The sequence below is a fragment of the Psammomys obesus genome, unplaced genomic scaffold (assembly GCF_907164565.1).
Source record: "Psammomys obesus unplaced genomic scaffold, mPsaObe1.curated_primary_1811, whole genome shotgun sequence".
In the NCBI taxonomy this organism is placed as follows: domain Eukaryota; kingdom Metazoa; phylum Chordata; class Mammalia; order Rodentia; family Muridae; genus Psammomys; species Psammomys obesus.
Window position 1 is genome coordinate 288,324 of NW_026596039.1, and position 13,226 is coordinate 301,549.

Genomic DNA, 13,226 nt, shown 5'->3' on the forward strand with positions numbered 1-13,226 from the left:
TTGTTTGTTTGTTTGTTTGTTTGTTTGTTTGAGACAGAGTTTCTCTGTGTAGCCTTGACTGTCCTGGACTGGCTTTGTAAAGCAGGCTGGCCTTGAACTCACAGTGATCTGCCCTCTGCTTCCTGAGTACTGGGATCAAAGGCATGCGCCATCATGCCCAGCTGGCGTCTCCATTCTTGTGGCTGGCTAGCTGCCTGTTCTGTCTTTGCCACCATAGGTTAGAGACCCCCAAAGAAGTCCTGGCATACCCTGCTCTCTGACCATAATAATGTTACTGGGGACTATGTTTTAAGAATTGCTGTCTGAATTGGTGTCTGCTCCGGCCTGTGATTTAAATATTATTTTGATGCCCATACCAATGTCAGCCATACACTGAATCATGAAGAATTGAAATAGTGAGCAGGAGTATGGGTTTGCTGCTGTGCAGCCTCAGTTCAAAGGCCACCTCCACCATTAGTAAAAGCATAAATTTGGGAAGTGCTATTCTAGGTTTTTCTTATAAGCCTTGAAAATTGTGAGTAGTGAATGCATCCATCCTCACATAGAACTTAGAAGAGGGATAAGCTTGGGAACTGTGTATTAAGAGTAGATTGGTTGTTGATAATATCAGGGCCCCTGAGTGACTATGGAAAGGGTATACGAAAGGAGGAGCTTCGTTTTAAAGGGTAAAAATGAAGAATAAATGAAAAGAAAAGGAAAAAATGAAGATGATTTGAAATCTTCAGGATGTACAGGGTTGGGAAGTTGCCTAGAACCCAGAATTAGCATTGAAATCCAAAATCATTGCTGAGGGTGGTGGGGCACATCTTTAATCCCACAGGCAAATGGATCTCTGAATTTCCAGCCAGCCTGACCTACAAAGCAAGTTACAGACCAGCCAGAGATAGTTTCAAATTTTGTCTTCAAAATAAAACTAAACAACCAGAGAGTAGTATAAAGGCTCAGGGGAGAAAAGCTCCCAACTGTCACTTTCAGGACTTAAGCAATCTCAAGGTCAATACAAGGCATGCAGTCCCTTATGATGTCAGGTCCCCTCAGGTACTAAGGGCACACAGCCTATTTTGGACTTTGCTGAATCTCACTTCTCCAGGATTTCCTGCAGGAACACAGCTGAAGGAGTGTTCATTCCCAAAGCACTAATGTAACAGTGATTTGAGAGCAGGCTCATGCCCTTTCCAGTGGGTGTGGCGGCTGGAGCATTTTTCTTTGAGTTAGCAAGCCATGTTTTCTTCTTGGTTCTACAGTACCAGCGGGATCTATGCAGCTTTAACAGTCCCTGACAGTAATTAGGATATCCCCCATGGTTTAAGAAGCAGCCTCTGGGATGAGTGAGATGGCTTGGGGCGGGGGGTGCTTCGTGCACAGGCATAAGTACCTGAGTTTGGATTTTCTAGTACCCTGTAAAAAGCTGAATGTACCGGCAGAGTTCATCTGGAACTGTAGTGCTGAAGGGGAAGAGACAGGTGGGTCATGGGGACTCAAAAGCCTGCAAGCCTAGCCAAAATGGTTGATTCAGTGGAGACTTTGCCTCAAAAATATGGTGAAGAGCAATAGAAGATACCCAAATTCATCCTGTGGTATACACACACACACACACACACACACACACACACACACACGTGCGCGCACACACACACACGTGCGCGCACACACACACACGTGCGCGCACACACGCACACACACATACTCTACACACACACACACACACACACACACACACACACACACACACAGGAAACAGGCTCTGAAATCCTGCTGAGTGGCTGTCTCATGAACGCTTGGTGACGTCATTCTCTCAAAGTGCTTTCTTGTATGGTAGAAAAATATCAAGCAGATGTCCACCCTGTGAATAAACTGTTTTCGTAAGATCTTTTAAAATTTAATCACCAGTTATATACATTATTTTCCAGAAAAAATATTTTTATATACCCATATATCTTATACCAGTCCTGATTTTAAGGCAGTTACCTTATTATTTTGTATTTGATTTCAAGCGTCTGTGCTCAACTAATTCACTCATTTTCCTGATATGTTTGTGACTTCAGAATGTTTTTTTAAGTCATCTCCCCACTCCACTCCAGAACTTAACATGTAGAGCAGACTAGCCTCAAACTCAAAGAGATCCACTTATCTCTGCCTCCTGAGTGCTGCTGGGGTTAGAGGTATCACCATGCCTGGGTTTTTTTGTTTTGTACATTTGCCTTAGTTTCCATAATGGCAACACAGCACCTTTAAATTCTATGTAAGAAGAAGGCAGAATTGTGTCACTGTGGGCTCCCTAGAGCATTCTGGGAAAGAAGTAAGCACTTACAATATTGATGTTATCCACTTGCCTACATTAGGTATCAAGGAGCCAATTCCTGATAGAAGAGGAGAGGCCTCTGAGGTTGAAACGTGCCATCCAATCTTAACAAGACTCAGGCAGGGAGTCTGCCCAATCCCTTCCTCTACCCTTCAGTTCTCTCAGACTGTGAGAAGGGAACAAGGATACTTCTGAGGTTCAGAAATAAACTGTATGACTGGGGTGCAGATTAATTTCTCAGCAAAACACAACACCTTTCCCTCTGAAGCCTCTGGCCAGGGCCCCATGCTAGTGGCTTTCTCCTTTGGACATGCCTCTAATCCTGTCTTTCAGCTGCTGCCCCTGCATGCTGGAAGGCAGATGACCTCAGCCTGGCACACACAGCAGCCTCTCTATTGCCTGGCCAGGCTCTTCCTTCCTCCGGGCGGGGCCTGGCCACAGATGTGTGCTAATGAGAGCTTTTCTTTGTTTACAGGGTTTGGGATGCTCTGACAGACAATTACATCCCTTCACTCTCAGAAGACTGGAGGGACCCAAACATTGAGGCTCTGAATGGCAACAGCTCTGACACTGAGGTACCTCTCTGGGGGCCCCTATTTAGTTACGATTGGGAAGATATGGAATCCAGCAAGGAAAAATGTTCAACAACTCAATAGCTTTCTAGAGCAATAGTTTAGAGTCATTGTCAGGAACATTGCATCACCAGATTCAATGTGTCTGACAAGCTGTTGAGAAGGATAAAATGTAAGGTAGGAAGGATACCGTGTGTCTGAGGTAATTGGGGTGTTTATTCATGAAAGAAGTGTTAGCAGATACCCTCTTTCCAGGCTCTTCCCTTCTTCCTGTTCCTTCTTTGTGGTGCTGGAAACCAGACTGCTACACACGTTAAGCACACTGTCAGGGACTACACTCCCAGCACCTACAGTGTCTTCTACTGCTGACCTGGGTGTTATGACCTGCATAGCAAGTTGGAGAAGACTGACTATTACAGGCTTCTCTTCAAACAATTTTTTTTTAAGTCAGGTAACCAGGCGTACTGCTGACATACCTGTAATCCCAGCACTTAGGGGGCCAAGGAAGGAGGATTGCCATAAGTTTGAGCAAGCCTAGGCTACAGGGTGTGAGACGTTAGTCTCAACAGACATACAAACAGAAATATTTTTAAGAATCAGGTTTTGCCATCTAAAATGGACTGCACAGCCCCATCAGAAGCAAATGCTATGAGCAAGCACCAATGGGTCTTACAGCCTGAAGTTAATGCTAGGGCTCGGGTGAAATGGCTTACACCACGGTTAGGAAGGTGTTGTGTTGTATTCTTTTTTTTTTCCCTAGTGCTGAGGATAACTTAGGGCTTCAATGGGGCTGGAGAGAGAGCAGTTAAGCACACTTGATGCTCTTGCAGAAGACACAAGGTCAGTTCTTAGCACCCATGTCAGATGGCTTACTTGCCTGTAACTCCAGGCCCAAGGGGGATGATAACCTCTTTGGCCTCTGTGAGCACCCTCATACAAATGACATTCACTCAAATAGACATAAACACGCGCGTGTGCGCACACACACACATACACACATACACACACACACACACACACACACACACACACACGTATGCACACATAAGCACACACTTTAAAAAAGAAGGAGCTTTTCTTTAAAAGGAGGCTGGATACGTCTTCTGAGTTGGTTGTATATCTCTCAGAAGATCCAGAATTCTTCTCGTAGTCAGCAGAGCAGAGTATCTTTGACTCAGTGATAAGCAATAGACATTTCCTGTAGTTTCAGAGACTGGAAGTCTAAAATCAAGTTGCCAGCAGATTCATTCTGGGGAGGGCACAATTCCTGTTCATAGGCGGCGCTTTCTTGTGACTTCGACACCTGACAGAAGAGACAAGTTGATGTCCCTTGAACTTGTTTTTATAAGAAATTAATAACATTCATGAGTACTGCAATATCTAATCACCCTACCCAAGGCACTACCTCCCTTGCTTGTCACATTGGAGGCCAGAGTTTCAGCAAAAGTTGAGGGGTGGTGGCCTGGGGGACAACACACACAAACACTGAGCTAATATTCAGGTGAAATGGCTGCATAATAGCCAAGGGGTATTCTAATAGCAAAAGGTTAAGCCATTTAATGGCCCTGTTTATGTTAAAAGACAATTTCTACCTGTTTCACTTTCTAGTTTCAGCCATGAAGAAAATTTGACAGCTTTGAATACAGGAAGTGTTGGTAGCATTCTGGAGATTCAGAAAATGATGATTTTTTTTCAAGCAGCTGATATAGTGGTAGATCACATGACCCTGGGAGCTCAGGAACTGGTCCCAAGTAAAAGAACAGGATGCAGATGTTCATGATTGGGCAGTATATATGCAGATTACTGCTCAGAATAGCACAGCGGAGGGATAGGCATTTGGCTGACTTGATGGAAAAGTAGCTGCTTATCCTTTCGAAGTTTTTAAATCAAGTTTTTAAATCATAAACAATACAGAGTTCTCGGGACCTCAAGGCTTCATTGGCAGGCAAGACAGTGACACCGAGGCTGCGATTTACTGCAAGCCCACTCAACAGTGGCACCAGAACTGGCTCTCAGTCCTGACTGTGCATTTTCTCTTGGCACTCATCTATGTACAGCATCTTGTACTTACCTAAAACAAAAGAGAGAAGGTCTTGCTAATCAGTGAGTCTAGTTACAGAAGTCCTAGCAAATTCTCCTGATTCAAGAGGCAGATTTTGTTCTGTTATCTATCTCTCTGGGCATTTTTCCAGCTTATTTTGTGAACCAAGCCAATGCATATATAAGATAGGCTGTTGTAGTTATCTTATATAGTAGCTATACCTATATACATATGTCATATGCAGTTATACATGTAAATATGCATATATGTACGTAAGTATACACATATGTATTTATACACATCTTCTATGTAGTTCTGTACAAGAGGATGCTCACGCTCACTTGTAGATTCTCCTCAAGGGGACTGATACTTTTGGGAGAGTTAAAAGACCCTGGGAAGGTTACCCTTGAGCACAGGACAGGTGATAAAAATAGATGGAGGAAGGCTGCTTTATCTTGCCCTCCTTTTATCATCTAGCTTTATTACAATGGAAGGACTTAATAGCTGACCCTAGTTTAAATGGTTTAATAGGTTAACCACTACTCTGAATTCCTTCTGTTAGCCTGGCCAACCAAGCGCCTATGGTATGCCATATGCACACAGCGGGGTGGTCTCAATTTCATGAGCCCTGTAATCTTCCACTTTGTGGACATTGCCAAGAATCCGTTTATTTCCCTATCTGCTCATGCCTGCCTTTGTGACTAAAATAAGTAACTGAATCATAGATACTATTGAATTGTGACTGCAGAGAGAATGATTTGAGCTTTGTTAAACTCAAGGTGACACATTTATATAGTTTACAAAGATCAAGCAGGAGGGCCTCAGCTTGTCATATAGCCGCAACCGCTTATAAAGATAAACAAATTTATTTGTTCTTTTTTATTGCTAAATAGTAGTCAATTGCATGGATACACCACAATTATCTTATTCACTCATCTGTAGATTAACCCTGGGCTGCTATGGACATTGTCATCTACATCATTGTAGTGACACATATGTGCTTGCATTTCTTTGGGAAAACCTGAGGGTCTGGAAGGCTGAGCCATTATGGCAGATCTGTATTTAACTTCTAAGGGACTGGCAAATGTTTTCCAAGGTAAGAACTCTGGTTATTCTATATCCCCACTAATACTGATTGTGAACAATTTTTGTTGTTTTCTTGAGACCAGATCTCACTATGTAGTTTAGGTTAGCCCGGAACTCACTTAGTAGCTTAGGCTGGCCTCCAAACTTCTAGTCTTCCCATTTCAGCCTGCGTGAACAAGGATTCCAATAGGCTGTGGGCCAATATGCCCAATTCTGTGCTTTTTTTTTTTCTTTTCTTTCTCTTTTATTTTTATTTTTTATTTTTGTTGTTGTTGCTTGTTTTGTTTTGTAATGTTTTCTAAGGATACATGACTAAATGTCTGTTTACCCCAGATAGGACATTAATAATTGTCTTAGTTAGGGTTGTATTGCTGTGAAGAGACAACGTGATCACAGCAACTCTTATGAAGGAAAACATTTAATTGGGGCTGGTTTATAGTTTCAGAGGTTTAGTCCATTATCATCATGGGTGGAAGCATGGTGGCATGTAGACAGACATGGCGCTGGAGAAGTCAAATGTTCTACATTTTGATCTGAAGGAGGCCGGAAGAGACTGTGTACCATACTGGGCATAGCTTGCACGCATATAAAACCAGCCTCCACAGTAACTCACTTCCTCCAACAAAGCCACACCTACTCCACACCTCCCAATAGTGCTCTCCCTATGGGCTAAGCATTCACACACATGAGTCTATGGGGGCCAGGCCTATTCAAACCACCACAATGATAAACCAAAGAAATTATTATATCCACATCTAACTTGGTGAAGCGGCGAAGTTTTGGGTGTTAGTTATGGGAGCATGGATGGCAAAGGCAATCCTTGAACAGCCTGTCTCAGCATGGGTGAAGATTTGTGAAAGAGTCATCCTTGGAGCTCCCTGCACAAATAGAGCCTGCCCTCTTCAGCGATTATAATTGCTGATTATATGACCTTAGGGAGGAGTCTTGTGACTCTTGTAAGTTTAAGGAGCTTCCTGAGTCTTGCTAATATCATTTATTTCTTGGGGTATTTTTCATTTAGTTCCTGAGTGTTGTGAGTCTCTCTCTAAAAGAGAATGTTTCAGTTCAGAGCAAATAGCTATATAACATGAAGCCATAAAGTAAGCTGCATGTTCCTGCTTTGTGGTAAATTGGTATTGTTTCCTTCTTAAGTATCTGATAGGCTGCTGCAGCGAACCACCTGGGCCTGGAATTCTTTTCTGTAGAAGGTGTGTGTGTGTGTGTGTGTGTGTGTGTGTGTGTGTGTGTGTGTGTGTACAGAGGCTAGAGGCCCATGTTAGGTAACTACTTCTCTTGCCCTCCACATTAACTTTTGAGCCAACGTCTCTCCCTGAACCTGTATTCAACTAGACCGCCTGGCTGGATAAGTTCCCTCTGTGTCTGTGCTCTGTCACTGAAATTACAGCTACACACACCATTCCCAGCCTTTTACATGGAGGCTGGGGATTTGAACTCGTGTATGCATGCTTTTACAGTAAAGCATATCACCCGTTGAGCTATCTCCCCACACCCCTGAATCGAAAGTCATATATTTCAAAGAATTTACCCATTGAATCTATCAGTGAAAATATTAACCACGAACTCGTCTATACTCTCCTTTTAGTTTTCAGTTTTGCATTTGCTTACTTATTTTGTGTGTTGGCATGGGATGCGCATGACATGGTGTCTGTGTGGAGGCCAGAGAGCAAGGCGGGGGGGTGAGTCCTCGCCTTCCTCTTGTGGATCCTGAGCCTTGAACTCAGGTCATCACACTTCACAGTAAGTGCCTTCACTCGCTGAGCGCTTGCCTGGCGAGCAGTCAGATTTACAGGCTCTGGAATTTTCCATCTTGTAGTAACGTTTGTGAGGTCTATAATGATTCTCCTTTCTTGTTTCTGATAGCACTAATTTGTATCTTTTCTCTCCCTGTCTATGGGTTTATCACTTCTATCAATCTTTTCAGTGAACACTTTTGGTTTTATTGTTGTTGTTTTTCTCTCTCTCTCTATTTTTTTTAGTTGATTTATTTTCTTAGTTTCCTTTTAATTTTTAAAAAGAGTTATTTATTTGTATCGCTGTTTTGCTTGCATGTTTGTCTGTGTCGTACTTCAGTGTCTGGCCCTGCAGAGCCTAAATGAAGGTATCAGATCCCCTGGAACTGAAATTACACATGTCTATTAGCTGCCATGTGGGTACCTGGAATTGAACCTGGGTCCTCTGGAAGAAAAGCTAGTGCTCTTAAACACTGAACCATCTTTTCAGCTTTCTTTCTTCCTTCCTTCCTTCCTTCCTTCCTTCCTTCCTTCCTTCCTTCCTTTCTTTCTTTCTTTCTTTCTTTCTTTCTTTCTTTCTTTTTTCCTTCTTTTAAATTTTATTTTCTGTGTATGGGTGTGGAGATATATATCTGTGTGCCACTTGCATCCCTGGTGCCGAAGGAGGCCAAAAGAAGGCTTTGGATCCCCTAGAACTGGAGTTACAGATGACGATGAACCACCATGTGGGAATCAAACCTGGGTCCTCTAGAAGAGCAACCAGTGTTCTTAACTGCTGAACCATTTCTCCAACACCTTCCAGCTTTCTTAATTTCTTTTCTGACTTTTCTTTGACATTCCATTTTGTTCCTTGTAATAAATTATTTTTAAGGTCTCACTAGGTAGCACTGTCCTGGAACTTATTATGTAGACCAGACTGGTTGAATTCACAGAGGTCCACCTGCTTCTGCCTCCCAAGTGCTGGGGTTTGGTTGTTTTGTTTTGTTTGAGAAGAGACTAGGAGGATCTCACTAAGTTGCCAAAGCTATCTTCAGACTTTAAATTTTTCTGCTAAGCATCTCAGGTCTCTGGAATTGCAGGCCTGTGTGATCATGTTCTTGGTATTTTTAGAGTGTTTCCCTAGAGATCACATTGTACATTTTCAGTTATCATAGTCTATTTTGAAGACATATTTTGCCTTTTCAGATAAAATCTGAAACTTGAAATGTTATTTACTCCTTCCATTCTTGTGCTATTATCATGTTTTTATTTTGATTTATATTTTATACTCCACAATACAAAATGATTTTTCTGACAGAAGAATAAAAAATGATAAATTTTTTTCCTCAGGCTGATCATTCTAACACTGCAAACTCAGCACTCAGGAGGCGACTGCAAGAAAAGGCTTTGAATTCAAGGCCAGCCTGGCTAGCATAGTGAGAGTTAGGATGTATAGACCTTATCTCAAAATATCAGCAAAATCAACCAATCAAATAAAACTCAAAAACAAACAAGATTTTTGCTACTTTTACCACTTCTGGTATTCTTAAACTTTTCAGTGAATCTGAATTTTCTTCAGTTCTTTCTAGTCCAAAGCCTTGCACTGCCTGCATCCAGTGTCTGGAAACAATTGCCTCATAGATTTTGTCCGTATGTATAGTTGCTGTGTCAGGAGGGATGGATGTAATGCTGCCTGCTCTGAAAGCCTTGAAGAGGCTTGCTCTTCCATTGTTTTCTGGATGCATGGATAGTATTTATTCATCTATAGCAAAAGGGGTAAATGTTTGGTCCAGGTTCTGTTGCAGCCAAAGCTAGTTTTGACCTCCTGATCTGCCGGGCTCCACTTCCAAAATGCTGAATTAGAGATCTGTGCCACCACCACACCTGGTCTTTTTCTGAGATTTTTTTATTCAGATGTGAAACCCTCAGAACTCCCCATTATTAACTTTTTACCTATATATTTATCCACTAAAGGAATTTTTGTCAACATTTAATCTCACTGGAAAATCTGAATTTTATTATTGTCTTAGTTCCTGTTCTATTGTTGTGAAGAGACACAATGAGAGACACAATGACCAAAGCATCTCAGAGAAGAAAGCATTTAATTGTGGGATTGCTTAGTGTTAGTCCATGACCATCATGGCAGTACTATGGCAACAGTCAGGCAGCCAGGCAGGTGCTGGAGCAGTTAATGAGAGCTTACAACTTGATCCAAAGGCAGCAGGTAGAGAGAGTATGTGACGGGTCCTGATAGGGACCTTTGAAGCCTACAAAACCCACCCTGTGACACGCCTCCTTCTAATCATTCCTAAACAATCCACCAACTGGGAACCAAATATATAAGCCTATAGGAGCCATTTTTATTTGAACCACAATAATTATCATACTTTTAGTGTCCAGGAGCTCCTTCTGGGTTTCTGATGGAATCTTATAAGCAAATAACATGTTCAAGACAGTGTTCTTTCTGCCCTCCTGCTGAGGGCAGTCTCCATAGCTTCTTGGGAGGGATATCGTCTTCTCTGTTTCTGTAACTGTGGTTAAAAAATCACTGACAAAAGCAACTTGGGGGAGAAAGGGATTATTTTCTTTTAGAGTTTCAGAGGCAATACAGTTCATCATGCTGGAGAAGAGCATGAGGCAGACCCATCACATTGCATTGGCAGTCTAAAAGGAGAGAGAGAGAGAGAGAGAGACTAGAAGTAGGGTAGGCTATAAAACCTCAAAGCTGTCCTGGGTGACATTATTTCTTCAGTGGGGCCACACCTCCTAAACCTTCCCAAACAGCACGACCAGCTGGGGACCAAGTAACCAAACATGTAGGCTTATTGAGGAATTTTTACATTTAAATCACAACAATGTTGCTTTTGTTTTTGTGAGGCAGGGTGTTGCTATACAGCCTAGGCTGGGCTTGGAACTCACCATGTCACTTAGGCTGGCCCTGGGATCGCAGGTATGTGATACTAGGGCTGGCTTCATCTTTTTGAATTTCAAAGGGAGGCATTAGAAGGCTGAGCTCTTTCTGCGGGGTTAGAACTTGTCTCTATTCTGGCTACGCTGAGTAGATGAGTACGTTTGAGTAATCAAAGGATCCATCATTTTGCTTAGAGATCCTGAAAGCTGGCATGTTTCTGTAGTACAAATATCTAATGAGAAACTCTTCCAGTGCCTAGCATGAGAGCAGGCCTGGCTATTGTGCTCCTCAGATCCTCTTTGGGGAAGGAGGCTGGAGTCTCTGTGATGAGTGCGCAGATTGTCACTCCCTCTGCTTTTGTAAGACACCGCTCTCTCCCCAACCCCAGGCTCTGTCAAGTTATCTGATGTTCACCAGCAAAAGCCACAGCTCTCCTCACGGTGACAGGATTGTAGCAGCCTTTCTACATGGCTGCTAGAAGAGACCCTGCTGTTCAGCTGCCCCTGAGGAAGCATCCCAACAAGTCCTCTTCCTTTTACCTCACTCACACTGCCAACCTGAGGACACCGGCTCCCAAGGTTTCCAACACCTTCAGTGTCTATCCATTTACCTTTGAAGCTCTACTTGGAGAGACAGTGGCCCTTCAGCTCCGGGGGCCAGCAGCTACTCTCCAGTACCTTTTTGGTTGCTATCTTTTTCTGACTCACTTTGCCCCCGTGGGATATTCTTTTCTTAAATTCATTTACTCTCATTTTATTAGGGTCTAGGAAGGAAGAAGAAGTAGTTGTATGCATAATGTCCTCTGTGCCTTCCTTGTACTGCAAATAAATGGAATTAGGAGGTTATTTAAATCGTTGTATAATGTGGGAACTTCAGGAAAGACTAGGCCTCCACTTAGAGACCTGCCATAGCTTAGCTGTATAAAGCACAGTGAATAAGTGTGCACTAATAGTTTAGGTCAAAATTATATCCTTGAATTACACATGTAGATATTAGTATTTAACAGTTATTCACTCTGGCTGGGCTTTTAATGAATCACTCTATTCTGTTCTTGGCTATGACGTAAAAGAACATCTTTTGACTCCTGTAACCTTTACTTAATAGCAGATAGTGACTGGCTCTTGCAATGAGAATACAGAACCCTTGACTTAGCTCACACAGATGGTTCCTGGGTGTTCACGAGCACAAAAAGGACATAGTGCCCTTCCCTTGGGCCAAGTACATACTGTTGCGTTTCTTCTGTTTTTCCTACTTTTTGGTCTGGAGAAATAACGGTCAGGTTTAGTCCACAAGGAAATGAACAAGAAAGAAGCTTGTGGATCATTTTGGGCAGGGCCCTTTCCCATCGTCACACAAGTAGCCATGGAAGTGACTTTTCTATATCTGTGTCACATAATAAGAATAAGAGTATCCAGATGCCATCATATTCGATGCTGCTGTTTTTCAAAATCTTTCTCTATTGTTCCGTTAAGTTTTTTGCTCAAGATACTACCTTGGCTTGAGGGGAAAGTCTGGAGTCTGTAAACAGCCAGTGTGAAGGGAAAGGGTTTGTTGAGAAGCGGCTGAAGCTGTCAGGGCAAAGCAGAGAAGAACACAAGTTTGATGGAACCAGGTCCAGGAGAGGCAGGATGCAGAGTCAGAACAAAAGCCGGAAAGAGAAGAGGAAGACCCCAGACAGGGTGGATGTAGTGAAACCTGTGACCGAGCAGAAATACCAGATACAAAAGGGAGAGCTGGGGCTCTCTTGCAGTGCATTGTGTGTGCCGAGGCTTTTGGTTTTTACCCATGGCGGTTTTCTGAGAACCAAGAAAATAAGGAACCGCTTATAGTATCCACAACAGTGACGGTGCTCACGACGGTTTTCAGAAGCCTGTAACTGACTTTCAGATTGCTGTACCTTACTCTAGCTATTGAGTGCCAGACACTTTGTACCTGAGAGAGCCGCAGGAAAAGAGCACTCTAGGAGTGCCTCACTCAGGCCACAGCTGTGATTCCTTAACTGTTGAATAGCCATTAGGAGCCTCCCTTCCCTACAAGCCCCGCCCCCGACATGGGAGAAACTTGGGGAGGAAGACGATCTAGATCAAAGGTGCCATGTTACATTAGTGAAGTGAGCTGTGCACGTTTCAGAAAATGTAAGCACTCCCTTTCCCTGTGTTTGGTTTTGGTCTCCTGTGGCTCAGGCCTTGGACTCCCAGTATAGCACTGTATGAGGATGACCTTGAAGTCCTGATCTTCGGCCTTCTGTGTGCCGGGATTACAGGCAGGTGCCAGCACTCTTGACCTTTTGTTGTTTTTCAGCGCTGAGGATCCTAGGCAAGTGCTCCACCACTGAGCAGCAGGGTCATCTTTCTTTTATTGCTGGGAATGGGACCCAGGGCTTCATCACTGAGCTACAGCCATAATATTTTATTTGCTTATTTATTTTTTATTTTGAGAGAGAGTTTCACTATGTAGCTCAGGCTCGCCTCACCTTTGCCTCTTGAGTGCTAGAATTAGAAATATATGCCACTGTACCTAACTACACATTGCATTTTCCTTGCTTTAATTTCAAGCCCTCACATCCGAATTTGAATTATGGGCT

The 13,226-nt window shown here is 43.0% G+C and overlaps 1 protein-coding gene across 1 annotated transcript in view; it reads left to right on the forward strand.

Moving 5' to 3' along the window:
* Fez1 (fasciculation and elongation protein zeta 1) overlaps positions 1 to 13,226 on the forward strand; it is a 49,084-nt gene that overhangs the window by 15,496 nt on the left and 20,362 nt on the right. Inside the window, exon 3 of the mRNA XM_055622386.1 lies at positions 2,778 to 2,877. Within this exon, the coding sequence (XP_055478361.1) occupies positions 2,778 to 2,877 (100 nt within the window). The remainder of the gene's footprint in view (positions 1 to 2,777; positions 2,878 to 13,226) is intronic.